This window comes from Prionailurus bengalensis, chromosome D2, assembly GCF_016509475.1.
Source record: "Prionailurus bengalensis isolate Pbe53 chromosome D2, Fcat_Pben_1.1_paternal_pri, whole genome shotgun sequence".
NCBI lineage: Eukaryota > Metazoa > Chordata > Mammalia > Carnivora > Felidae > Prionailurus > Prionailurus bengalensis.
The window spans coordinates 36,938,073-36,962,806 of record NC_057351.1 but is presented as its reverse complement, the minus strand read 5'-3'; the positions used below and the strand labels follow the sequence as shown (position 1 = coordinate 36,962,806).

The 24,734-nt window shown below is 40.7% G+C and overlaps 1 protein-coding gene across 34 annotated transcripts in view; it reads left to right on the top strand.

The window, feature by feature from the left end:
- KCNMA1 (potassium calcium-activated channel subfamily M alpha 1) overlaps nucleotides 1-24,734 on the top strand; it is a 733,580-nt gene that overhangs the window by 408,703 nt on the left and 300,143 nt on the right. For all 34 annotated transcript variants that reach the window (XM_043596657.1, XM_043596656.1, XM_043596650.1 and 31 more), the window contains exon 4: nucleotides 23,891-23,984. In XM_043596657.1, coding sequence (XP_043452592.1) covers nucleotides 23,891-23,984 — 94 coding nt within the window. The remainder of the gene's footprint in view (nucleotides 1-23,890; nucleotides 23,985-24,734) is intronic.

The window sequence follows — 24,734 nt, the reverse complement described above, 5'->3', positions numbered from 1 at the left end:
AGGGAATCCTGTGAAATTGGAACTAAGAGAGGGGAGTTGGGCTGGAACTCTGTAGCCCAAATCTCTCTTTCCTCATCTCCCCAAGTCCACCACATTGAGTAAGGTTAAACCGATGCTTATTAGCAGGTTTGCCACAGCACCGAATTTCACTCTCCACTTCTCTTGTCAGAAACTTGGAGCATGTAAAACGGAAGATGTGCTGGTTATTAAGCAGCCAGAGCTGTTTTCTACATGAGCGCAAAAGAAGCCTAAGCAGTTTACACAAACAAGTCAACTCGCTGAGCTGCTATAATCTGCATTCCAGATTCTTAGCCCAGAGCTGGCCACTCCTGACTTGCTCTTCTAAACAAAATGCCAATGCGAAGATTAAAGTGGAATGTACTTATGTATAAAGGCATAAGCTGGAACTGGCATCACAGTCTTACAGGGGCGCTTCCCCACTTAAGCATCTCCGGTATGCGTGCAGTCCTGGTTATAATGGGCTCAAGGAAAGAGATTCTACAAAATGCATCTCATAAGTGTACGGAGCACCACACAACTTGAATAGTTGTCAGCAAAGGTGGTAGGGGAGGGCTGCCACGTGGCCGGTCACCAGGAAGCAGCCATTCATTCAGCCAATATTTATCAGATGTTCACGAGGTCAGGGCCTGGCTCAGCTAGCTATTAGTAAGGGATTCTGGCTTTAGTCCTGGTTTGCTCTCTCTAGGCTTATAAGCAGTTTCTATATTTATTGAGAACTTACTATGTGCAAAGATAAGCCCTTTACAAACCTATCTTATTATTCTAATCAGTTGCACTACTGTGTTTTTCTCCATTTGACTGATGAAGAAAGGGAGCCTCAGAAAGTTTAAAGAACTTGCCTGAGGTCACACGGTTACTAATTGGGATCAGAATTTAAGCCCCTGGTCTGAATCCAGAGTCCTTTTTTTTTAACTCCAGAATTATACATCCTGTCATATGCCAATATGTGTGAAGTCCTGAACCATTTCCTCCTTGTCAGCACATTTGAAGTGTGGGAGATTTGCATAATGGGGCTCAAATTTATTTAGGGGCATTCCTTTATTAATATACATAATAAGGAGAGCTTTGGATTAACATGAAACAGGCTGTCAGTTTCTTATTCACATGACCCAGAAAAGCAATTGACAAGAAAATGTTCTGTTTTGCCTTCAAGTGTGATTGGAAGTATATGGCTAAGTGTAAGTCAAAAATTAGATGTTAAACATCCTTCCAGGTTGTTTGCAGAATATATTATAGAATATTAACTTATTATAGAATATTAAATTATCAAGGGACTCCTGTTGGAGTAAGAGATGAAAATCCTTTGATGTGGGTATGTAAGTCATATATATGTAGGAACTGAGGTGGGAGCAACCTCATGCTAATGATCATGGTTTGATGAGAGAAACATGGCAAACTAGGTCCTTGTTTGCTTTTATTCTCTCCCTTGATCCTTCACTTATTTTTAAATTTCATTTAGCAAAGATTATTGAGTACCTACCATGTCCCAGGCCCCAGGTTAGGCTCTGGTGAAGCAATAAACAAGACACGTGGGTTTTCTGCTTTCATAGAACTTGCATGCCAGGGGAGATGGACAAACACTTGGGATTTGGAGGAAGAGAAAGGTGAGTGTGGTTGGAGTTTTGTGGCAAGAGGGAGAGTGATGTGCAGAACAGAAAACTTCCCTAGAAGCAGAAGAGATCCAGTTTTCAGTGAGACTTACCCAAGAGCAGACAGGAGCTTGGTTTGTGGTGTTACATTTAACAACAATATCAGCAGGTAGCAGTTAATGAGCCCTTACTAGGTGCCAGCAACCTAAGCATTTGTCGTACTTTAACTCATTTAAACATCACAACTCCACTCCAGGAATTTTAAAACACCTCTACTAAGTCGAAAAACTATGAATTCACTGTCAGGTTGATCATTCTAAAAACTCTTTAACTATTCCGTGAGTTAGGACACAATGACATTAAATTATTTTTTTCCAGTTTCAGTGATGCTGTTGTTCTATTGTAACTGCATTAGCACTAATAGGTAACTTTTTAACTGAGGAAAAGTATTTTTATATTTGATGGGATTGTTTTTAAGCTTTAAATTTAACTGGTGTTGTCCCTCCTTTTGTTGAAACTGGCTCATTAGCAAATGGGCCCACTGAACGGCTTTATTTTGCTCTGTTCACACGGTGATATCACGTTGTTCATAGCTTCATCTGAGTAAAAGCGGTGTTTTGATGCATACAATTTTGTTGCTACTCATAATAAACAAATATTATTACATCTTTGCTTCTCTACTATTAGTTAGCTCACACAGAACTACAGATAGTCTTTTTAGAATTGCTTACACAGAGCGTGGTGTTTTAGAAACTAGTGGCAACTTAGAAAATTATTATAATATCATGCCATTTTAGAAAATAATACCGATTTTTTTTATCCACTTAATATTTAGGGAGAATGATGACTAGAAGGAGCTGTCCATCAAAATATGTGCTGATTTGAGAGGACAAATTAAAGGGAAGTCAATGTTACGTGATTTATTTATTTATTTATTTATTTAAAATTTTTTTAACGTTTATTTATTTTTGAGACAGAGAGAGACAGAGCATGAACGGGGGAGGGGCAGAGAGAGAGGGAGACACAGAATCGGAAGCAGGCTCCAGGCTCTGAGCCATCAGCCCAGAGCCCAACTTGGGGCTCGAACTCACAGACCGTGAGATCGTGACCTGAGCTGAAGTAGGAGGCTTAACCGACTGAGCCACCCAGGCGCCCCAATGTTACATGATTTAAATGTTTGGTTTAGAGATGGTCTCGAACGGAACCTTCATCACATGTGCAACATAGGGTAAAAACTGTGATAGAACCTGTCTTTACCTATGTAAGATTGCATTAAACATTACTGTATTTTTTGGAAGGTTAGAATGTATTATATTCAGCATTACTTGAACAGTGGAGCATGTTGGTTCATATCTAGTAAGACTGGTCTGTTTATAAGCAGAACTTTTAGGTTCAAATGCTCATCTAAACTCCTGCCCCCTGTGTTTTTATGGGGACCCTCTAATTTGTTGCTTTCCATTATTACTTCAACACTTGATTCTCTGGGTTGGTTCCTGGAGAAGTGGATCAGCAAGAGAGAGCCAAATTTACGTCCTAATATCTGATCCGGAGAGATCTCTAGAGTTTCAGTTTATGCTGCTTATATGCTTCATGTCAAGTTCAGATTAAGCTTTCTGATCTACAGTACAAAAATATATTATTTGAAGAGAAGAGAGAAGAATGAATTGTGACTCCAGTCATCTGTATGTATTATTTCCATCCTGGCCTCCCAGTGGTAGAAGATAACCCTCACATAAAGAAAAAAATGACACATCCATTACTTTAAAAGAAATGAGTTTTAATTTGGCTTTACACATTTAGTTTTGTGATGTCTAATGACACAGAGGAATCAAATGCCCGGGTGGAGATCCCCCTATTATAGGATTCAACTTCTCCCATAACCCTCTGAGGGCTTTGGCTTTTCATGGGTAGAGGTCAGGTGGCTTCACCAAATGTGACACTTGCTATCTCTGAGACCCCCATTTAAGGCTTAGAAGTTTCTCGCAGGTGAGAATTCCATCTAGATGAGATCACCTGTAACTCTCCTGGGACACAAGAGGAGTCCATAAATCCATCCACTGAAGACACTGCATCCTTTAGAGATTGTAGTATTATCATAGCAGATGTAATTGTCATAATGATTTAAGTTCTCAATCTGTAAAGGACCCTGGGATCATTTAAAGTTATGTCAGAAGATGGTATTTCTCTCGTAGGGTTGGCCCCTCATCTTGATGCTGTTGGATTGTAATCAGTTTTCCCTAGATTCTTCCATTTCCTCCCTCCATCCATTTATTTCTCTCCTCTTCCCAAAACATTTGTTGAAGACCTCTTGCACAGGCACAGTACTAGTGGAGACAGATGTAAAGAACAAAGTACATCCCCTTAGGGAGCTCAAAGTCTAGCAGGGAAGGGAGGGCGACTAGCAAACAGATAAATGACCACTGCATGAATGCTAAGTGCCACAACAGAAGCACTCATAAAGAAAGGGAAAACCCAGAAAAGGGCTCAGGTACCCCTAGGTGAGGGGAGGATCAGGGAAGTCTTCCTGGAGGAGGTAGCCACTGAGCTGGGTGTTCAAAGGTAGATGAGTAAGTTTTTGAAGGAATAGCATGGGTGTGAAACATAAGAGTGAGTTCAGCAGCCCGTTCTTCCTTTGCTGGTGTTCATTCTTATGGATGCCATGTATTTCTGTGAGTCTTTGTCTTCCTCTGGTTAAGAAATACCTAAAAAAAATATTGCAGTCAGGATAGGATCCTTCTTCAGAGTAGGATTTTCCCAGCTCTTTGGGAAAGAGGTTTGAATAACTTATTTTTTTCCAGTGTGAGCTGATCTGCTTGTTTATCCTTTAAACAGCTAGAGAAAGGTGGAGGTTCCAGAATCCTTACAACCCCAAACCACCTGCAGGTAATGACAGTGTTGAGTTAACAGCAGTGCCACATCTTCTATTTCAGGAAGGATTGAAGTGGCTCTTCCTGGATATTCATTTGTGAGGCTTCAGTTCCAGGAGATTTTATTCTTTGCACATGTCTCCAATTTCTTTTGTTCCTAGTAGAGGAAGCTTCTCAGAAAGATAAAGCAGTGGACATGTTCCTTGTAAAGTCTTTGGCATTCTAAGGATCCTTCTTTACTGCCTCATCTTGGTATTGACTTTATTTCCCATAGAATTGCCCTGAACAAGCATTATTTTAGTAGGTGGAGTGGATGGGTTGCTACCCTTGGGTGATTTTGAGGTGCTACAAAGACCCCTGTACTCCAAATACCTCTCTTTCTCACTTAAAATTTATATGAAAATTTACAATTATAAATCCATTCTTGAAGCCTATTTGGTTGTTTTTAAAAATCTAATTAATTTTTATCATTCCCTTGTACCTTAACTAAGCAGGTATCAGATACTGGCTCCTTACTAAGGCAAGCATTGAGCTCTGGGAAGATAAGGAGAGGGAAAAACACAAGATAAAGAACAGCTTAGTCTAGGACCAGCTTTATGCTACATGGGGAGGTCATTATAACATCAGTAGCATTATTCAACACAGCTTGTCACCTGATATCTGTTTACCTGAGGAGATTGCTGTGGGTTAATTCTAGGAGTTTCCTTATCACATTAATGACCTATATTTATTGACAGTTCGTTCTGTCTTGAGAGATTGTCTATGATAATTTGCAAAGTAAATAAACAGCATCTCTGTCTCAATTAGCGTTCCTCTGAGAAGGGAGCAAGATAGTTAATATCGATTGGTATTTCCAGTCTATCTTAAACCTCTTTTGTATCTTTTTGGATTGAACGCAGTACTACTCACATAACAGGTGCCAAATAAACACTTTTTAAAGAAATCAGTATATATATATACATATATATACTGTATATATATATACATATATATACTGTATATATATATACATATATATACTGATATATATATATGTATGTGTATATATATATATATATATATATACTGGCATATATATATACTCACACACACACACACACACACACACATATATATTTGATATATTTGAGGCTCTTAATTGCCACTGAATAGAATACTAACCTGATACCTGGTTAAAGTAAAACCATGCAGGCAAAGTAATTTATTATGTTGTTATTATAGCTTTATTTTTAAATAATTTAAGATTCTCAAGAAGTTGCAGAAATGTTACAGTTTCTATGCACCCTTCCTCCAACTATAGTGTTGTATGTTACATAGCCGCAGGTCGTGTTGGTCGAAAACCAGGAAACTGATGTCGCCACAACACTGTACTCGGGTGTGGAACTTTTTTGATTTTTTTCCCCCAGGTTTTAGAAGCACTTTTTTTTCTGTATCACTTGAGGACATTTTATCACATGTGGATTTATGTTTTGTTCCTTCCCAATCAGAAGATAGAGATCTTCCATCAGCACATAGAAACTCCCTTGTAAGGGTACAGGAATCCTGGTGCATAGGGGCACTTGTACCCCAATGTTTATAGCAGCACTTTCAACAATAGCCAAATTATGGAAAAAGCCTAAATGTCCATCAACTGATGAATGGATAAAGACATTGTGGTTTATATACACAATGGAATACTACTTGGCAATGAGAAAGAATGAAATATGGTCCTTTGTAGCAACGTGGATGGAACTGGAGAGTGTTATGCTAAGTGAAATAAGTCATACAGAAAAAGACAGATACCATATGTTTTCACTCTTATGTGGATCCTGAGAAACTTAACAGAAGACCATGAGGGAGGAGAAGAAAAAAAAAGTTAGAGAGGGAGAGAGCCAAAACATAAGAGACTCTTAAAAACTGAGAACAAACTGAGGGTTGATGGGGGTGGGGGGAGGGGAAAGTGGGTGATGGGCATTGAGGAGGGCACCTGTTGGGATGAGCACTGGGTGTTGTATGGAAATAAATTTGACAATAGATTTCATATTAAAAAAAAAGAAACTCCCTTGTGAAAAAACTAAATTTTTAAAAGAGAAGTAAACAAATTGTAACATATACAGATTTTTATAAGGTGCCATTGAATGAATTTTTTAAATGACATTAATTTCAAAATGACTTCGATTGAGGTTTAAAATCAACTAAAAACCAATCGTTATTCAGTAAACTACTTGTAAATACAGTATGTGTGTGTGTGTTTTAAATCACCTGTTTTCTTTTTTTAGCCTCTCTAAACATAAGCATCCTCAAACCTTGGTCAGTTCTGTTGATCAAACTGTTAACTTGCTACCTACTGAAAAGTTACTCTCAGTCTGTCAGGCTCATCTGAAATCACACACAGAGGCATACATATGAAGGTGCACATGATCAGCACATTTCTTGGCAGGAGCACAGGCTTTGAAAGGAGCAGGTGAAGCAGATGTACTTACCGAGTCACTGGGAAAGACGTTGGGGACTGGACACATGCTCTGAGCTCTTACAAATTCCCAGTCAGTTTCTGTCCGATAAGTACCAGCAGAGCAACCTGGGGAGGTGATGAGACCCTGCTGCATGATATTGTCAGCTCTTTGGAATTCTGTTTGTGTGTATATTTTTTTACCTACTGGGGCAGCAGGAGGGAGAAAACAGCATTTGTTGGCATCCATCTTTTTACCCAGCTGGGAAAGAAAAGGAGAGGCATTAGGTAGCTGAGAAATATTCACCCTCTTTCCAGACAAGACATGCTCCTTCCTCCATTCTTCAGAGGCAACAGCTGCCTGGGTGCAATCTTTTATTTTAGCTTTAGTTAAGACCTGTTACACTCTTCTTTGAAATCGGTCCCTGCGGCAGCGGCTGCCCCACAAAGATGGCTTCCTGCTGAGCTGACCGGTTCCTTGAGTGTCTGCTAATTGTGCAGCAGCAGTCATTTTAGATAGTACTAGTCTGGGATTCTGCCACGAGTTCAGCTCATCATGTTTTCTTCTCACAAGTCCAAGTGCAGAGGGTTCATTCCCCCTCCCCACCCAGGTCAGCGTGTGTACTCTGGTCCTAGCTTCAAACTAGAATGCACTTAGAACAAATGAAAACCCACCAGAGAAGTATGATCACATGGTCACAGCAGTATATAAGCAAACGTCTCCTGTTCCTGCCTCATCAGCTGAGGGTACAGAGTTCCACTACATTTGTCCTTGAAAGTTGGGCTAAGTGAGCCTCACACTTAATAACTTTTTAAATTTTTTTTAACATTTATTTATTTTTGAGACAGAGAGAGACAGAGCATGAACAGGGGAGGGTCAGAGAGAGAGGGAGACACAGAATCCAAAACAGGCTCCAGGGTCTGAGCGGTCAGCACAGAGCCCGATGCGGGGCTCGAACTCACAGACCGTGAGATCATGACCTGAGCCGAAGTCGGATGCTTAACCAACTGAGCCACCCAGGCACCCCACACTTCATAACTTTTAGCAGGAGAGCACATTCTCACAAATGGCCCTCTCCCTCTTGCCTTCTTGACTACAGCCAAAAGAAAGCTGCACCCCCTCAAAATTTGTATTCTCAGCAGCCCTCTGGGATCTGAGGAAATCTAAGTCTCTAAAGAAAAACTACTTCATCATGCTCATAGAAGCCTAGACACATGACACATAGGGTTTTATAGAACATTTAAAAGGCATTGGAGTATGATGCTTGGTGACAGCGTTAATCAAAGTCTTTAGACAATCAGCAGAGAAAGTGTTAGCTGTAACTCCTCTGCATGCCTAGGTATGTTCACATGTTATTTGTCTATAATCGTTGACAAGTATTTAGTATGTACAGATGGCCTTCCTCCATTCAAGGTACTGAAATTTATCCAATCCATGTAGATTCTAACTATAACTTAGAGACTGCTCTCCAAAAAGCAGAGAGAATGCCTTCTTAATAGGGTAGGTCCTTTCCAAAGATGAAGAGACACATGTCCTGTGACACAAAGACTGTAATGATGGAGAGGGCTGTCTTAGAAGTAGCCACATGGTGGGGTCTCAGGGTGGCTCTGACGGTTAAGTGTCCAACTGTTGATTTCACAGCTCAGGTCATGATCTCACGGTTTGTGAGCCTGAGCCCTGCATCAGACTCCGTTCACAGAGCCTGCTTAGGATTCTCTCTCTCCTCTCTCTGCCCCTCTCCCTCTCCCCCTGCCTCAAAAATAAATAAATAAACTTAAAAAAAAAATAGCCACATGGTTAGGTAAGGGACAATTCCCAGGATCTTAGGATACTTAGTGCTGCAGTAACAGTTTTTATCTTATTATCTGTATAGGTGACTTTTTTCCTTTAGAATTTAATTTGACTGATGATCCTCTTTGCCTCCACATGTTCCTGCTTCTGATTCCTTCTCCATATCCTTACCTGTTAACGTCCTACAAAAGATAATGGCCTTATTCGCCCGCATTGAAACTTCTATCACCTCGCTGTTTCCTATAGGATAAAGACTAGACATGCTACCAAGGCACACAGATGCCTCACAATCTCCATCCAGCCCCATTTCTTGCCGATCCTACAGTCTACTGAGGCTCCAGTCATACAGAGCCCCCCCCTCCATTCCCAGAATGCACTGTGTGCTCCTGTGCCTCCAAGTTTCTGTCCATGCTTGTCCCTCTGCTTCAGTACCTTATCCTGCCTCTGTCCCTGACGGATTTTACTCATCACTCATAACCTATCTCAGAAGTTAGGCGGAGGCCACCTTCTCCAGAGCCCTTTGTTTCTTATGTGTATTGCAGTACTAATGACCATAATAGCTAAAATGACACAGCATTTTCCATGTGCCAGTCACTAACAAAACAGTTAACATTTACTAACTCATTTATTCCTCTCAACAACCTGAGGAGGTGGGTATTCTTTGCATTTTATACATGAGGAGACTGAGGTACAGAAAGATTAAGTAACATGCCTAAGGTCCTATAGTAGAATTTTGAAGCAAGGCACTGTTACATATATGCTTCCAGAAATTAAAATATGGGTAGACTCCTCTACTAAATGGAAAATGACTCAAGAAGAGGAACCATGTTTGATTGAATTTTATGTTTCCCCAAACTAGATAGTGCCTGTCTCAAAAGAACCTTGGAGAAATTTGTTGAATGAATGTACAGACTATTATATTTTCATTGCAAACTATAATCTTTTTGAAAACATGTCATTTAAATTAAGCCTTTAGGTTTTTAATCCATGAGAAAGGAATGAGTTGCGACCAAGTGGAAACAGCTGCATTTTGAGGTGCGGAAGCTGGTGTGGGAAGCAGCCCTGGGTTTCTTTTCTACCTGCATCCTGTAGTGTTGGTGGATGGTCAGCTCTCAGGGAGCATGTGAGGCTGAGATAGCACCCTGCCCCTTCCTGTGGAGTGTGTCCCCCATCAGGGCCGTGATCACACCCACAGGGTAGGAGGAGGCTGAACTCCAGGAGCGCATGTCAAGAGGTGCCTGCTTTTCTCCAATCAGAACCAGGAAGGAGAAATTGGAGGGAGTTAGACCTAGACCACAGCATCCTTTAGACCATACTATCCTTTGCGTTGCGTTCACTGTGTCAGAGATCACAAGAGGCAAAGGGGGAGGAGAAAAGAAAGCAGATGTTAAGCAGGCAGTTCTCAGATATCCTGTGTGGATTTGACATCAGAGGGGTGCTTGGTGGGATCCTACTGAATCAGTACTATTTTTATTCCTTTAGGAAGAACTTTAATTTTTTTTTTTTTCTGATCACTTGATTTTGATTAAAACACCTTTGGGGAGTCTCACCTGTAACTAAGGTTTTATGAAATGGTCAAGGTATATGTTGATGAACTCACTTCTAACCTGCCATGCATGCTGAGATGAAGAAAACATGGCTTCCCTTGGGAGTGGGTTTGAAAAAGGGTCATAAGTGGCTTCCTGGGGCTATAGTTGCATTGAGTTACCTACTTTGTGCTGCCCCAAGCTTTCATGACTATTGGGTTGCTTCACTGCCATGTTATACCTCGGGAGTCACCATGAGTTCTGTAACCCACAGGTTAAGGATGTTGGCACTTAACTGTCTTTTATTTATCTGACCAGCTCAGCTCTGCTTGTATAATGAATTGTAACCACAGGAAATCATGGTGTGTATCTTTATGTAACTGATGCCTTGCTTTTCCTGAATTTTCAAAACATCTTAAAAATTATGGTTGATGTTAAAGACTCTAATGAGGTTATTTGTTGAAGCAACATACATTATAATAAGACATGCATTCGAAAGGATGGCCGGGGAAACCATCTCATCAGAGTGACTGTCAGAGGTTCTGTCCTCACCTTCCCTCCTCTGTCTCTCCCCTCCCCGTCCCCAACGCTGCCTCTTCTCACGTGTAATGCCAGTGCTCTGTACAGTGTTCTGTTTAGAGTGGTTTGAACATTTTTCTGCCCGTGTCTTTCATTGCTGAAGTAACTCACCTCTCTCATATCGACTCTTACCCAGGAGCCGCACTGCAGACTCTTTGATGTAGGTCTTTTCTGCATGGCAGCTAAGGCCAAGCTGTGGTTTTCATTGCATGATGCAACTTCACCCTTTCGGTTGTCGCCTCCAGGTTAACCAGATCCTTTTCCCGCACTGTGCATGCATGCCGCGAGCTTTCCCCCAAGGCCCGGACCTGAATGTAGTGAGCACTGGGTGCATGCATGGAATTGAAGCGGCGAGCATTCCAATACACTGAAGCACTGGGATGTAGGGTTCCCTTTGGACACCTTTGTGGATCTCCAGTTTGCTGTGATACCACGAAGGCCATTCTGTCCCTTAAAATCTCAAGACTAAAATGTTGCGAAAGAGAGAAATTAATCTATTTAGATGTATGCTGAGCAAAGGGTAACAACAAGGAATTTAGAAACAAGGGTCAGTTTTCCAAATAACCACTTACCTGATGATCAGTCCTCCAAATTCCCAGATCTGCATGGATGTGCTCCAAATGACCAGTTATTACATTATCTTATCACATCTTTCTGAACACTGTGACCTAGTTTGGTTTTGTTTAGAGCTAATAAGGTTAATAAATGTCTGACTGTATATACTTAAAAAAAAAAAACAAAAAAAACTTCTTAGGCTAAATGGCCTGGGAAATACAGTCATCGGCCTTTGTCTTAGTTTATCGTGTAAACAGGAGTACCACTAATTCAACTTTAAAAGAGTAAAATGGTAGTACTATGAAGGAATACCATATTTATCGAAACATGTTGGCATTGCATTCAGTATTACTGATGAGTAACTGTGATCGTTTTTCACTCATTGAAATATATTTTTGCCTTAGGGTGTCTAACGACTCCTTTTAAAACTGCTTTTCTTTTTTTAACATGTCTTTTTTTCTCCTTTTTTCATGCTTTTATTTTCAGAATAAACTTTTACAAAAAAAATAATTGTTAGGGTCTTTTTTTGAGCTGGATTTTTTTTTGTTATTTCACATAAACAGTAGATGCTTTGCATTTTAGACATACCTTGGCTGTAAATAGAGAATGATGACAGGTTGGTGTTACCAAACTCTGATAATCCTAGGGCAGGAATAAGAGTTCCTAGAGTTCCAAGAATTCTTGGTAGAATCAGCTTTCCAGAGCCTCTTAGACTGAAACTCCACACTAAGCAGTCATAATGACACAAAACTGAAAGCTTCATATCCTGTGTTTTATTTTTTCTCATGAATCCTGATTTCCTCATATCTGGGGAATTTAGTAGATTGAAGTTCTTTCCATACTTCTTTTCCCCCCATTCTGTTAAATATATCCTGCTCACCCTGTAGAAATAGACTCTGCTTAGAATTTTATAGCATCTTCTTTTGGTAACCAGTAAAAAGGCTCTTTACATGGAAGTGTTTCCTCTTTTGAAAGGAGCTTAGATGGAATTTTAGTGTAGACCAGTGCAGAGCAGGTGATCCTGACCAGCATGTTGACATGCTCTCACTCTACCAGAGTTTGTCTTCATCTGGGGGTTTGGTAAGGGAAACAACTGATTTTCCTCCTTGGGGTTCTTCAGTAAAGGAACCCACTTCTCTTTCTCATAAAAACACAGCGCTTCCACATAAAATGAAAGGATTTCTGAAACCCAACACAGAGGGGGGATAAATGGATTCCATTCATGAAGACAAGAGAGAATCATAAGAAATAAGCTTCCTAGGGGCATCCCCCTTTTACAGTGAGGGGGAAAATGACTCTGGAGAAAATCAAAGATATGGCCACAGAATTAAAAAGGGGGACATGCGGAAGGTAGCAAGGAAAGAGGAGCTGTTACTCCAGTGAGCATACAACTCACGTCATTACTTTCTGAATATGGATCCAGGAGTCAGGTAGACACCATTAATATGGTGGAAAGAGCTATTGTTTCTGAGGTATGAGCAGGACAATTTTGATAATAAATGATTTGCCCCGCTAACCAGAAGCAAATGGGAAAGGAAGAGTGAAGGAAAATAAATGTTCCTCGAGGTAAGAGGTTATTTTCATGAAGTAAAGAGGAAATTGAGAGTGTATACTTGAATATATGATTGCATAACCATAGGATTTAACAAGCCATTACCGTTTTCCCTGTTAATGATGACAATTTGTCTCTAAAGGTAACTTGTCACATCTGATTTTCCATAGTGATGTTGGTCCTCACTGCCCAGGTCACTTTATGGCATTCCTAAGGAGTGATTCCTGCTTTGGACTCAGCAGACTCATGACTTCTAATCAGCAACATCTCAGACTCTCCGTTTTGGCTGTGAGGCTGCTGGGCTCTCAACAAAACTCCTAAATAGGAATACTTACAAAACTTCCACGACTCAGCTGTCAGCCAAAGACAGAGCTAAGACACAGCTATTTTATTTTCTTGTGTAATATAAAGGTGCAGTTGTTTTCTACGCCAGATGTCAGAAGGACTTGTACCAGGTCTCTCTCTGTCTTCTTAAAAAAAAATTTCTCAACAAAAAAACCCACCTCAGGATGTCAGAAACAAAACTATCATAATTATCCTTTAGCATCACATATAAATTCACGTGTAGCTTTTAACAAATGCCGGTGTCTCGGCGGTGAGTATGTATGTTATGTGACAGTGTTTTCTATTCTTCAAAGTGAAGCAAAGCAGACAAATGCAACAACTGTTTCTTTACCTACTGAATTTTTCCCTCATGCTCTTGAGCCTCCCCGTATTGGTACCAGGCAGGTTTTCAGCACTGGCAGTCTTTGTCATTGTAGCTCTTTGGATGAGACCACCGAGGAGATATATGCCATTGTGCTTGGATCGGATGTGGCTGGCAGATAGCAGGATTGAAACCGTAGCAGATCTAAGTCTCTTAGGCTGCTGGCAGGAAATCGGAGTTCAGTGAAGAGAACAGGGAAAGGATCTGTCTCATGCATCCTCATTACCCTCACTTGATTAGGCTGCCAGTCTGCGACCCAGAGCAGACTGGGCCTGGCTGAGTAGATTTGGTAGTTTTGGCTTTCCCACTCGAAATCCTTGCAGGCAGACCAATAGCAAGGAGGCATTGCCAAGGTCAGGCTGTTTTGGTGTGTCAGGATTACGTGAAAGCCAGGGAAGCGGACAGAGATGGGAGCATAGGGAGGTAGCTCCTTAGCATCTTAGTATCCTTAGCATACTAAGTAGGAGACTAGTAGGATGATCAGGGAATGCCCAGAAGAATCCAAGACAAATAGCAGGAGAAGGCCCAAACAGGAGAATTTTAAAGTCTGCACCCAGTAACAGTTCAAAGAGGTCCCATGGTAATTTGAAAGACTGTTAAACTATGGAAACCCCAACCCACCCGCTCAACCTTTGGAGCCCCTCCCATTCTCTATGCAATTATGAGAACTTCATAGTTTATTTGGGAAGCCTTGAGGCCAAAGCACCTAGAAACTGTGCCCCCAGGCTGCTTCCTTATGGTTGCTCTCTCCTCCAGAAATGGTGACACCAGGCAGTTGCCCCCCCCAGTGTCTAGGAGCTGACTAGTGATTATTACTGCTAGGAGATGATTGTCTATGGGCCTCTCAGCACATGTGTGGTGTGGCAACACTTAATATCCAGGAGTGTTAGGATGAATCCTCATTTCTGGCTTCTTCAGGTCTAAGTTTTTGTAGGCATGAGAGTAGTTTGGCTCCAGGGGTCAGAGCTACTGTGTCCCCCACACCCCTGCCCCGCCCCTCCATGCCAGGCATTGTGTCTGGATTCCCTGCTCTCCTTTCAGACCTGGAACTTATTCTCGCTTCCCTCTTCTCCCCATTTCTACTCATCTCACCCAGGCCATCCTGTTTTGTGGATGGTCTCAGAGTGCGGTTGGGGTTGGGTAGAGAGAATACACTTGTGCTGGAAGGCTGTGGGTGTGTGTGCACATGTGTATGTGTACCCTCTGACATGTACCACTCAATGACTGTACATGCTCATTGACCCAGCCCTTGAAGAACTCTCAGTCTGTTTTATAGTATTTGTGTGTGTGTGTGTGTGTGTGTGTGTGTGTATTTGAATTATCTACTTCATCCTGTCCCTCTACTAGATAAATAGGAGTTTACTCAGTGAGAGATGGCTGTAGTCAGTGGAGGTAGAGGAATAAGAGTAAGAATTAATCTGTCATGAGTCCTCAGACAGTTCAGTGAAAACCAAAGCAGCACTCACTTGGCGAGACTCTGTTTCACGTAGTAGCTTAACTCTGATTTATTACATAAAAGTTGCTGGCAAATATGAACACTAATTCCACTCTGGTAACAACAGTGATTGAAATAATTGTAGTCTGTGGACAAATTGGAGAAAACAAGCATTAGTGGGTAGGTTGTCTTGGACCTCATTCCAAGAGTCCAACAGTGATCTTACGGATGTAGAGTTGGAAGAGATATTTAGAAGACATATGACTGGTTCGTCCCCCTGCCTCTCCTCCAGATCCATACTAAGCCAACTAGGCAAATGAAACTCTCTCTTCTGCTAAAGACCCAGGAAAAGAATACACAGCCTCCTGTGGCCACTCATTAAAGTGACTCATGGCTCTCTCTGTCAGGAAATCTTGGTTAATTATTTAGTATTTATGAGACTGTGTGGCTGCCTTCATGGAAATATAATTTCCCTGGTGTTTCTTCTTTAATATTACCCAAATGCAATGCTCTAATATATAGAATCACACCAGATGTTAGCTCACTGCACAACCTATTGGGCATTTGAATTATATTGCAACACCCGATAAAGAGGCAATAAAGCCGGTACAAATAGAAAATTAAGTGTGAAATAATCGATTCTATCAGGTTTTTGTTCATTTGGATGATTGCCCTTTTTTTGGCATTTTTCTACAAACAGTAATTATTATCACTACTGTTATTACCTTAGTTTTAAAAATAACTATCACCTTTTCAGTGCTTAGTCTTTACTCATCTGACTTTATGCTCGCAACAGCCTGTGAGGTCTGTATCCTTATCTCCAGTTTACAGATGAGAAAACCAAGGCATGGAGGTGAAATTATTTGTCCATGACTGTGTAGCTAATAAGTGATAGAGCTGGGATTGTAACTTTTTCATCAAATTCCAAAAACTACCTCACTGCTATTTGTGCTTGAGGTCAACTTGTAATGCCCACATTTTGCTTTCGACTTACTTATGTGGGTACATAAGTGGATAAACAGATATGGAATGAAGATGAGGAGACCCTAAGTTTGGATAGCATATTGAAATCTCGTGAGAAAATTCAGAAGAACTCCATAAAAAAGTGACAAAGATTTCACCATGTGAGTTTTATGAAAACAAATTATCTGTGTGTTTCATTGAGAAATCCAGTGTGTAAGGAACTGATGTATTTTGTTCTCTTCGTCAGCCATCTATGTCATATTTTTGTCTCTTGAGAATGCTTAATTATTAGGACCAATTATTCAGGTAGATACCCTGAGCCATACAACTGCTCTGAAGTCTATGGCTATCATTGTTCCAGGATTCTCCATAACAGTCAAAGCTCAAGGAGACAGAGCACATAGGATTCCAGAGTAGTAAGGGTTTATATATCACCTCTCCATTTTTTCCAGTTCATTTCAGCATGACCCTAATGAGGCATGTGTTTGTGGCTATTGGATCGCATCTCATCAATTGAGCAGAGGCATAATTGGAACCCTGATGCTGTCAGAAAGATTAATAGGCCTGTTGATACAAACACGTAACTGAAGATTTCCCAACAAGGCCATTTAACCAACTGGCTTGGGATCAAGTAACAAAAAATGTTTGCTATTTGCATTAGAACCATTGCAAGGTCTAAAACAAGTGTCTGAAGATTTAGAAAAGGCTCCTTTTGATGCCATTGTTGTTAGTATTGATTAATGACTGAACACAAACTGCCCCCATCAACAATAATGTCTTAGAAGATAGCTACTCAGATGTTCTGGGATAAAGTAAAAATGATGGTCAACAGAAGAAGTTGGGTTCTGTTTGATAAAAGTAATAAAGCCTACACAAGTTATTGAATATATGCTCCATTCAGTGTAAACACTAAAAGCACCAACATTAGAAAGATAAGCTCTTAAGTACATAACTCTGACAAGGTAATTATAATGGGAGCACTAATGATAGCTAAAGGATAGAAAGCTTGCAGCTTGGATCCATTCAAGACCTGGGGTGCTGTGCAGGTTAGAAGACAATGTTCTATGTGAAGAATATTATTTTCTCAATGATTAATTACTGTCATGTCATTTGCACTAAATCCACTTTTATCATTAACTTGCAACGTATTTTTCTGAGACCTAAAATTGTATGAATAATAATATTGATTTCTAATTTGGAGTATATTGAAAAGACTTGCATTCCCTTTTAAAATTTTTTGGTCTCATATTCTGATTAGCTAGGTGCTTTTATTCCCATTTTGGGGGCACCTGGGTGGCTTAGTCAATTAAGGGTCCGACTTCAGCTCAGGTCATGATCTTGCAGACTGTGAGTTCGAGTCCTATGTCGGGCTCTGTGCTGACAGCTCAGAACCTGGAGCCTGCTTCAGATTCTGTGTCTCCCTCTCACTCTGCCCCTCTCCTGCTTGCACTCTGTCTCTTTATCTCTCTCAAAAATAAATAAACATTTAAAAAATTTATTCCTATTTTGTTGGCAGGAAAACTGAGGTACTTTGCTTATCCAGTATATCCAGACATTGCTAGGAAAACCTCAAATCACTTAGATTGCCTACCTCTTGATTGCAAATAGACTCCATAGTATCTGCGACTGTATGAACTTATATTTTTTCTTTATTTCAATGGAATGAAATGAGATGCAAAATTTACAGTCTGGTCCATAATTAGAAGTGTTCAAAGTATCTAAACATTATTCCATTAGTATATCCATTCTTGTTCTTCTAGAATAATAGAGGGTGAGAAAAAAATTGGGTTATCTTGAAGGTCATCCATCTTTAAGCAGATGGATACCTAGGAGTTATTTCTCAAGAAGCAGTGGAACTTATCCTCAGCAGATGGGGTCAGGCTTCCTGATGCCACTAGCCCCCTCAGGGGCCCAGGAAGCACTTCTGGGGATTAGTAATGTCCCCTATGACCATCTTTACAGAGCAGGGTTAGATACAGGTTGGACAGATCAACTTCCTTTGGATTTTCCCAAACCATTTGACAAACACATTATATTTTCTAGGGCAGTTTTACCTCCTCTGTAAATCAGTCAGCCCTCCTCGTTTTTACATAAGCTCCATGCCAGGGTCTGTGGATATCAGAGGCTACCTCTTATGTTTCTTTTACCTCTCCAAGGATGTTGCAGTTCTTCTGGAACAGTAAGTGGTATGGCAGAAGGGATATTGGGTCTCTGTCCCAACTCTTCCACTTACCTACATGATCTTGGGTAGGTTTCTGAGACTCTACTTCTCAGAAGCCTGCAAAATGGGGTTTATAACAAAATATCTACTTTATTTTGCCAAGTTGTAAGAACCAAATACAATAGTATGTGAAAATGTTATACAATTGACAGATATGATTCTATTGGACTGGATGAAAATCAACATTACGAGATGGTTTAGAATCCTCACTCCTAACGCTATAGGAATTGACACATGGGAGACATCAGCTAGGGCATGAGTAATTCACTGAGCTGCACCTTTCTGTTGGTTTTGAAGGCTGCAAAATGTTTGAACACAAAGAGGGAGGAACAATTTGAAGAGGCCATGACAAAAGCATAGATTTAGGATTAGGAATGTGTGGGTCACACTCATGAAATAAGGAAGGCACCAGCTCCTGGTAGCAAAGGGCTTGGCCTGGAGCATGTGGTCAAAAATGGGACATGTAGTGAGGTTGGGTTTTAGAGGTCCTTCACAGCCACGGTTAGAGCTGATGTGGGAGGCAGGAGGGAGCCATGATGGTAGATGAATGACATCTTTTAATTAAATTAATCTGGCAACATTGCAGAGGTGAGACTAGGAGAAGAGCCTGGAATCATTAAGCTTACTCTATTGATTCATGTCTTCGGTGCTTTGGGCACTCCGGTGGTCCATAATCCTGGTGGGAATTGAGAAGGCTCCATCCAATTTAAAAAGGGACTAGCCACAAAAGCAAGGAGAGTTTAAGTGTTGGAAATTATTTCACAAAGTGCTATTTTGTTCCTCAGTTAGTCCCTTCCCTCTCATGTGATTATTTATTAAATCACCTCAGATATTTGCTGCTGTTGTTGTTGTCCCTAAACTGCTTAACATTTTGTTATCTCTTATAAATGATGGTCTCCATAACCTCTCCCCATATATACCTTATCATTTTTCCTTTTAATCTTAAACAAAAATGTGCTCCTCAGGCACTCTGTTAATTAGAATGTCGTTGGTAAAGCTCGCATGGTGGTATTGTAATTACTTCTCTGTATTGTCTTAATTTTTGTTCCCATCTGAAACTGAAAATATCTGTTCAACCTCTTGATCTCAGCAATTAGTTAAGTGGTATGCAGCTGGTTATCCGGGGGTGGGCTCAGATCTTTAATCACCTCTGTTCAGGTCTGAATGGGAATCTTCTCAAGCAGCGACACCTGTAATTAGTGTGTAGTTGCAAGAAAGTTCTTCTGGAACAGTGGCTCTCAACATGTGGTCGCCAGAAAAGCAGCAGTGTCTGGGAAACCGTTAGAAATGCCAATTCCCAGGGCCCCATCCTAGCCCTACTAAATCAGAAACTCTGGAAGGGCCTGCCAATGCTTTAATAAGCCTTCTAGGTGCCTGCTAAAGTTTGAGAACCACTGTCCTGGAAAAATACCTTCACAAGGTTAGGAAAACAGACTTCAGAAAACACCAGGGGAGTTGAGAGGCTGAGAAGAGAGGGCAATCACTACCCTCTTGGAGATGATGCAGATTTCCAGAGGAATAAGCATTGGAAGTGAGATTTTTTTTTTTGTCCTGAGTCCCTGCTCCTGGAAAGAAAACCTGGCTAGCTATTGTTTGCCCTATGCTTTGGGAAGACAAGTGTTTTTCTTTGTTTCTTTGTTTTGTTTTGTTTTGTTTTGTTTTGGAGAGAGAGGAGAGGAGAGGGGCAGAGGGAGAGAGAGAGAGAGAGAGAAAGAGAGAGAGAATCCCAAGGCGGCTCCACATTCAGCACAGACTCTGATGTGGGGCTCGATCTCACAACTGTGAGATCATGACCTGAGCTGAAACCAAGAGTAAGACACTTAACCAACTGAGCCACTGAGGCTCAGAAAACTTTGTCTTTGGAATGACATGTACGTAAGTCAGTTTTTAGGAAGGACTATTGGATCTTCTGGCTCAAGGGTCTTCATTGGATATTTTAATGTTAAATAGATGAAGAAAGAGATCTATTTGCCACATTGAGTGAGTCTCAGTTTCCTCTACAGACACCTAAATACTGAAGATATCTTTATTTGATGGTCAAGAGGAAATAAGACCTCTATCCTACACTGAACATTTAAATAAAAGAAGCAGGTCTTTATTGAGATTCTTTTGAAGGTGTCCCAATCACAGAGTCCTGGTCAAAATGCTAAGCTTGCCTAAGGTTTTAGTATCACCTTTGATCCATGGACTGTGGGAGTCTAAAAATGAAGAGTCCATCAGCTTACCAACTACCTTGTATCATCTAATTGATAAGTCATTAGTTAACCAGGAATAATTTAGGGAAAGTCCATTTTCTACTACCACGATCAGAACCAGTATACTTATTTAAGTTCTTAAAACTCCACTTTGTTTTTTCTATTGGCAACATATATCCACATAAAACCTATTCTGATATGGTCATGCCTCATCAGAATGCCAATACAAATTTAAGTGTGTAATTCAGAGTTTCTTTTGTGTTAAAAACAAAGCGATTTGTTTTCTAGCTCTTGAAACTTCTGTGTGTCTAGACAAGGAACTCTCTTATTTTACATAGGAAGGAAGAAGAGTTTGTGTTTCATTTTCTATCCTACAATGAGCATTAATCATTTAGATAAAAATCTCTTTGGGAGGAAAATAAATCCTCGTTGATATGGCCAACCCTTTTATTGTTGAATTATGTATTTTCTTTTTATAAGATCAATGAACTTCTCCATGGGTTGTTTCCATTTGGGGAATGAAATGATGGGGCTTTAGAATCTCCACTCTGTGGTCTCTGATTGTTGGAGTTTGTGGACTGCAGGCACTCGGAGGATTTAACTCAGAGGGGATCCTGATAAAGGGTTCTACTGCCACTTGAGAAAACTAGGCAGGACATTTCTCCTTGGGCTCTCATGTAAGTAGGAAAGAGCTAAAAGTGATAGAAAACAGACTTTCTGATCACTCTGGTCCTACAGGGGTCCCAGAGGCTGGCCGTCTTTTATCCCAGAGTTTTTGCTTCTCTTTCATCTTAGCAGGATATGCTCATATCATTGGTGAGTTCCAGCCAGAGAAAAAGCTGCATAATTTGCTCCTTTTCTTACTGCAGCTCAAAGTCTAGGACTCAAGGAACAAGGTGAAGCAACGATTAAATCAGGTCTGAATGTTTGAAAGAAGTACAAAAGAAAAGGTTTAATATGGTTTCAACATTGTCTTCTGCAAATTAGGGATGCTGTTGAGGTATATTTTTCAACACTGTGTCCTTTAGCATCAAGCCCTCTCATTGTTGCCATTGGGTATGGACAATATAGGAGGGGACAACAGAAATGACAAGGAAGGAAAGGATCAAAGGAAAGAAGTTGCTACAGTCTAGTCTGATTCCTTATAGTTCTGCTTCTATTTATACTGAGCCAAAATATCCTCAATGGCATTGAGCTAACATCTTTCCCCCCACTCCCATTCTCTTCCACAGCCTAGCAAATGTTTTCCCTATTAGATACAATTTAAGGTTACTACCAAATTAACCACAAAGGCCATGGCATTAACAGGAGCTAGAAAATTCACAGGAGCCCCAAATAAGCCACCAAAAACTATTGTGTAGGCAATTGTAAGGTTATTGTTTGGTCTTGGTGAAGTGATAGTGGGTTTTCCATGATAGACTTGGGAGCAAAGAGTTTCTCTCTGTCCCTTTGTCCCATTAATCTTGATGAATATGAATTTCCACAGCTAAGTCACTACTGGTACAAGTAAAAGCTGAAGTGCAGTATTTACAAGTGGAGCTGCCCACCCTCATTCTCTTGCTCACTCTCTTATATATACACACACACACACACACACACCTCATTCATTCTTCAGTAGCATATCATACCAGTGGCTTATGTAGCACAGAGATGCATTGTCTCTTTATCCCTTGCAATCTAAAGTGGATTTCTGGTCAACCTAGTTCATGTACTTCTTTTCACTGCAACTAGAGTAGCTAAGAACTCTGACACCTTTGAACCTTATGGGTCTTGTTTTTGAAATGAAACAAAACACCGTCATGGCTTGGGAATTGCAGAAATGTCACTTACTAACTCTAGGCCTGGATTTTTTTTTTTCATTTAAATTAATACCTGTGTAAGGGAGGAGGCAAATAGCAATGGTTTGGCTTTTTGTGCTTCTGCCTCCTTTCAGCATTGGACTAAGCAAACTCCATGCTGTCTCCCCTCCCATTTCCCCACCTTAGTGAAAACCTAGGAGTTGTCATTTCCTTTGTAAAAGAACTGTTTTTCAGTGTTTGCTCTTTGTTCAGTCTGCGTAGTTGGTAAATGCAAGTGTAGATAACTCTTAATGCTTGTCTGGAGGTTTTTCCGCCTATTTGTGATTTGGGAGATGACCAAGGGCATGTTTGACTTGTAATAGAGATGAAGAATGGATAAATCCAGTGCATGTAATATGATTGGATAGTCCCATAGACTGACCCACTGTGCATTCCCATAATGCCTGTTGAACAACCAAGCATTGCCCTTGCAGAAGTACAACTATACTAACTGGTATTGCCTACAGTGATTTCCAAAATGGTGGTACTCAGAAATCCGACATCCTGCACTTCTCAAGGGGGCCCTCTCCTGGCCCGGAGGTCCATGTTGCTTCCCATCCAGGGAAGGTATTTTGCTTCTCCCCATCCTTCCTCCCCTTTCCCTCCCCTCACTTTCTTTATATTCCTGGCCTGAGTGTTACCATTTGCTTACTGATAAGAGTATACTATGAATTTTCATTTACAGCTTTGAGATACTTATGAGGCTTTCCTGCTTCCCACTCAGCCCCAAACTTGGGACTTTTCACACACTGATCCTCTGATCAGTTTGATGCGGGAAAGCACATGGAAGCCATGTACCAGTTTGTATAGTAGTACCGTTTTAAACTGTGTACTCTTGAACAAAGTAGAGTGTGCTGGGGGTTCGCATTGGCTGCTTGACACACACAAAGCCAATTAACTTGCATGCCAAAAAAAAAAAAAAAAAGAAAAAAGAAAAGAAAAGAAATTAACCCTTAGAGTACTGCTTCAACATTTTGGTTTAAGGGTCTTGAACTTTACCGGTTAGGCAATGCTTCTTTCTCCAGATCCGAGTGCTGCACTTAAAGTCCATACTTAGTCTAGCCAGAACATCAGCCAGGATCCTCTCCTCCACAGTTTTCCTGAGATGCTCCTGGGTCCTTTATTATTAATCAACTGATGGCATTAAAGAGGTCTAAGACATAGCCACTGTGTTTCACTGAAAATGGGCTCCACTTCCAGTGTGCTTGAGGGTGTGAGGGACTATTTTTAGCTTTGGTACGTGTCCTCTTAAAGAAAGAAGTCAGTTCTTTAAGGGTTAATATGAAATTAAGGAATTTGATGGTCTCTCTTGCTTGTCCTTCCTCCAAGGTGTCTGCATGATCCTTTTTAGATTCTTAGCTCACCTGTTGAATGATGGTAAAAAGTAATATATATATATATATATATAATTGCAAAAACAAAAGAACAAAAGACTGAATGGTTGAATGAAAAGACCCCTTGGCAATGCTTGCTTGATTATCACAGAGGGTAGAAAGACCAAATGTTTTAGTTAACGAATATTCATTTTGTCCTCTACCCCGAGCACCACTGCTACACAGTGTTGTGGAAGACTTGATGATGCTTTTCATTTACCTCTTGCTTTTTCTTCTTCCTGTCTAATAGCCCAATAGAATCCTGCCAGAATTTCTACAAAGATTTCACATTACAGATCGACATGGCTTTCAACGTGTTCTTCCTTCTCTACTTTGGCTTGAGGGTAAGTGTGATCAGTGCCACCCGGTATCATAATGGGGCATCTTGGACCCAGGGACCATCCTTCACCAGCATCTGTTCTCGCAGAGATGAAGCCCAGTGTTTCCAGGGGAGACAACAGACCTGCGCTGTGATTTTTCAGTCTCTGACGGAGACCTTTCCTCAACTCAGCATTTTCTGAAGTGCATGTTAAAATCTTGTTCCAAGGAGGAGAAACAGGGATTGAAATAACTATTTTGCCTTTGCTGGCCTACTGTTTCTCATCTCTCTAAATACGAATGCATTGTTGCCTTAAATAGGAACAAAAAAACTTCTCTTAAAATTATGTTTATCAGGGTTCGCTTAACTGAATCCTAAGAGAACAGGTGTGAGGACTGAATCAAGGGGGTAGATTGGCCGAATTTGGGACTTGGGCATTTATACTGGAGCCTGTTTACGGCGATGGCGGGGGCGGGGGTGGCTGCATAGAGTGTGTATCACAGAGATTGTGTGTGCATGTGTGTGCACACGTGCATGTGTGAGTGGATGCATACGTATATGCCTTATTTACAGTTATATTTACGTTGGAGTCTAACGAAGATGAGACCACTCAAGCTTTCCGATGACACTATTGAAAACCATAGGAAAATAGATTGCCGGGTATTTCTCCAAGGTTAACATAGTCTACAGTCACTCTCCAGAAAAAGCTGTATATCCAAATTCTAAGACAGAAACAGCCTGTGATTGGTATAGATATGAGAAGGACATAACATCT